Source organism: Sphaeroforma arctica, assembly GCF_001186125.1.
Source record: "Sphaeroforma arctica JP610 unplaced genomic scaffold supercont1.3617, whole genome shotgun sequence".
Classification (NCBI taxonomy): domain Eukaryota; class Ichthyosporea; order Ichthyophonida; genus Sphaeroforma; species Sphaeroforma arctica.
In genome coordinates this window covers 2,390-3,248 of record NW_014036941.1, presented here as the reverse complement: position 1 = coordinate 3,248, position 859 = coordinate 2,390, and the positions used below count along the sequence as shown (strand labels likewise).

The following is an 859-nucleotide window of genomic DNA, read 5'->3' as shown; positions in this document are numbered from 1 at the left end:
GTGTGTGTGTGTCGTGTGTCGTGTGTGTGTGTGTGTGTGTGTGTGTGTGTGTGTGTGTGTGTGTGTGTGGATGTATGTATGTATGTATATATATGGTGTATGTGTGTGTGTGTGTGTGTATGTGTGTGTGTGTGTGTGTATGTATGTGTGTGTGTGTGTGCGTGTACGTGTGTGTGCGTATGCGTGTACGTGTTCGTGTGCGTGTTCGTGTGTGTGTGTGTATGTGTACACATATACGTATATATACACACGTGTATATATGTGTAATATATATGCAGACTTTTATAGTACATGTAGTACATAGTATATATACCCATAACCTCTTCGTCGTTTTCAGGGGGGTATGGCATGTAACCTAAAAAGAAATTTTGGAAATTTACAACTCTAAAAAAAGCCATAGCCTTCTTCTAAATCCAACAAAAAAAGCAAAAGCCCGCTAAAACTGCAAGTTGATTTCGTAATGATAAATAAAAATAAATAAAAACGAGATATCTCGCTGAAATACCAACTACATATTATTTGCCACTTCATTCCATATATTGTATTTGAAAAATAGATAAAGTGTGTATACAGATACATACGAAGCCATATAGAGTGCAGGAAATACTCGGCACGAACTATTGGCTCTATCATGTTTACACTTGAAGAAGTCGAGGAGAAGATCCAGTCGCTTTCAAGCAGTCCGGGTGTTGTTGGAGTGGCAGTATTCAGATGCAACGACGGTATGAACTCGGACGGGCTGCTACCATGGAAATAAGACCGTCAAATAATCATACAGAGTACTTATATATATATATATATGTATATATATATATATGTGTGTGTGTGTGTGTGTGTGTGTGTGTGTGTGTGTGTGTGT

At 38.2% G+C, this 859-nt stretch overlaps 1 protein-coding gene across 1 annotated transcript in view; it reads left to right on the top strand.

Moving 5' to 3' along the window:
* The first annotated feature begins 517 nt into the window (after positions 1 to 517).
* The window catches only part of SARC_13699 (hypothetical protein), a 2,647-nt gene continuing 2,305 nt past the window's right edge, over positions 518 to 859 (top strand). The window contains exon 1 of the mRNA XM_014292168.1: positions 518 to 722. Coding sequence (XP_014147643.1) covers positions 632 to 722 — 91 coding nt within the window. The 5' untranslated portion in view covers positions 518 to 631. The remainder of the gene's footprint in view (positions 723 to 859) is intronic.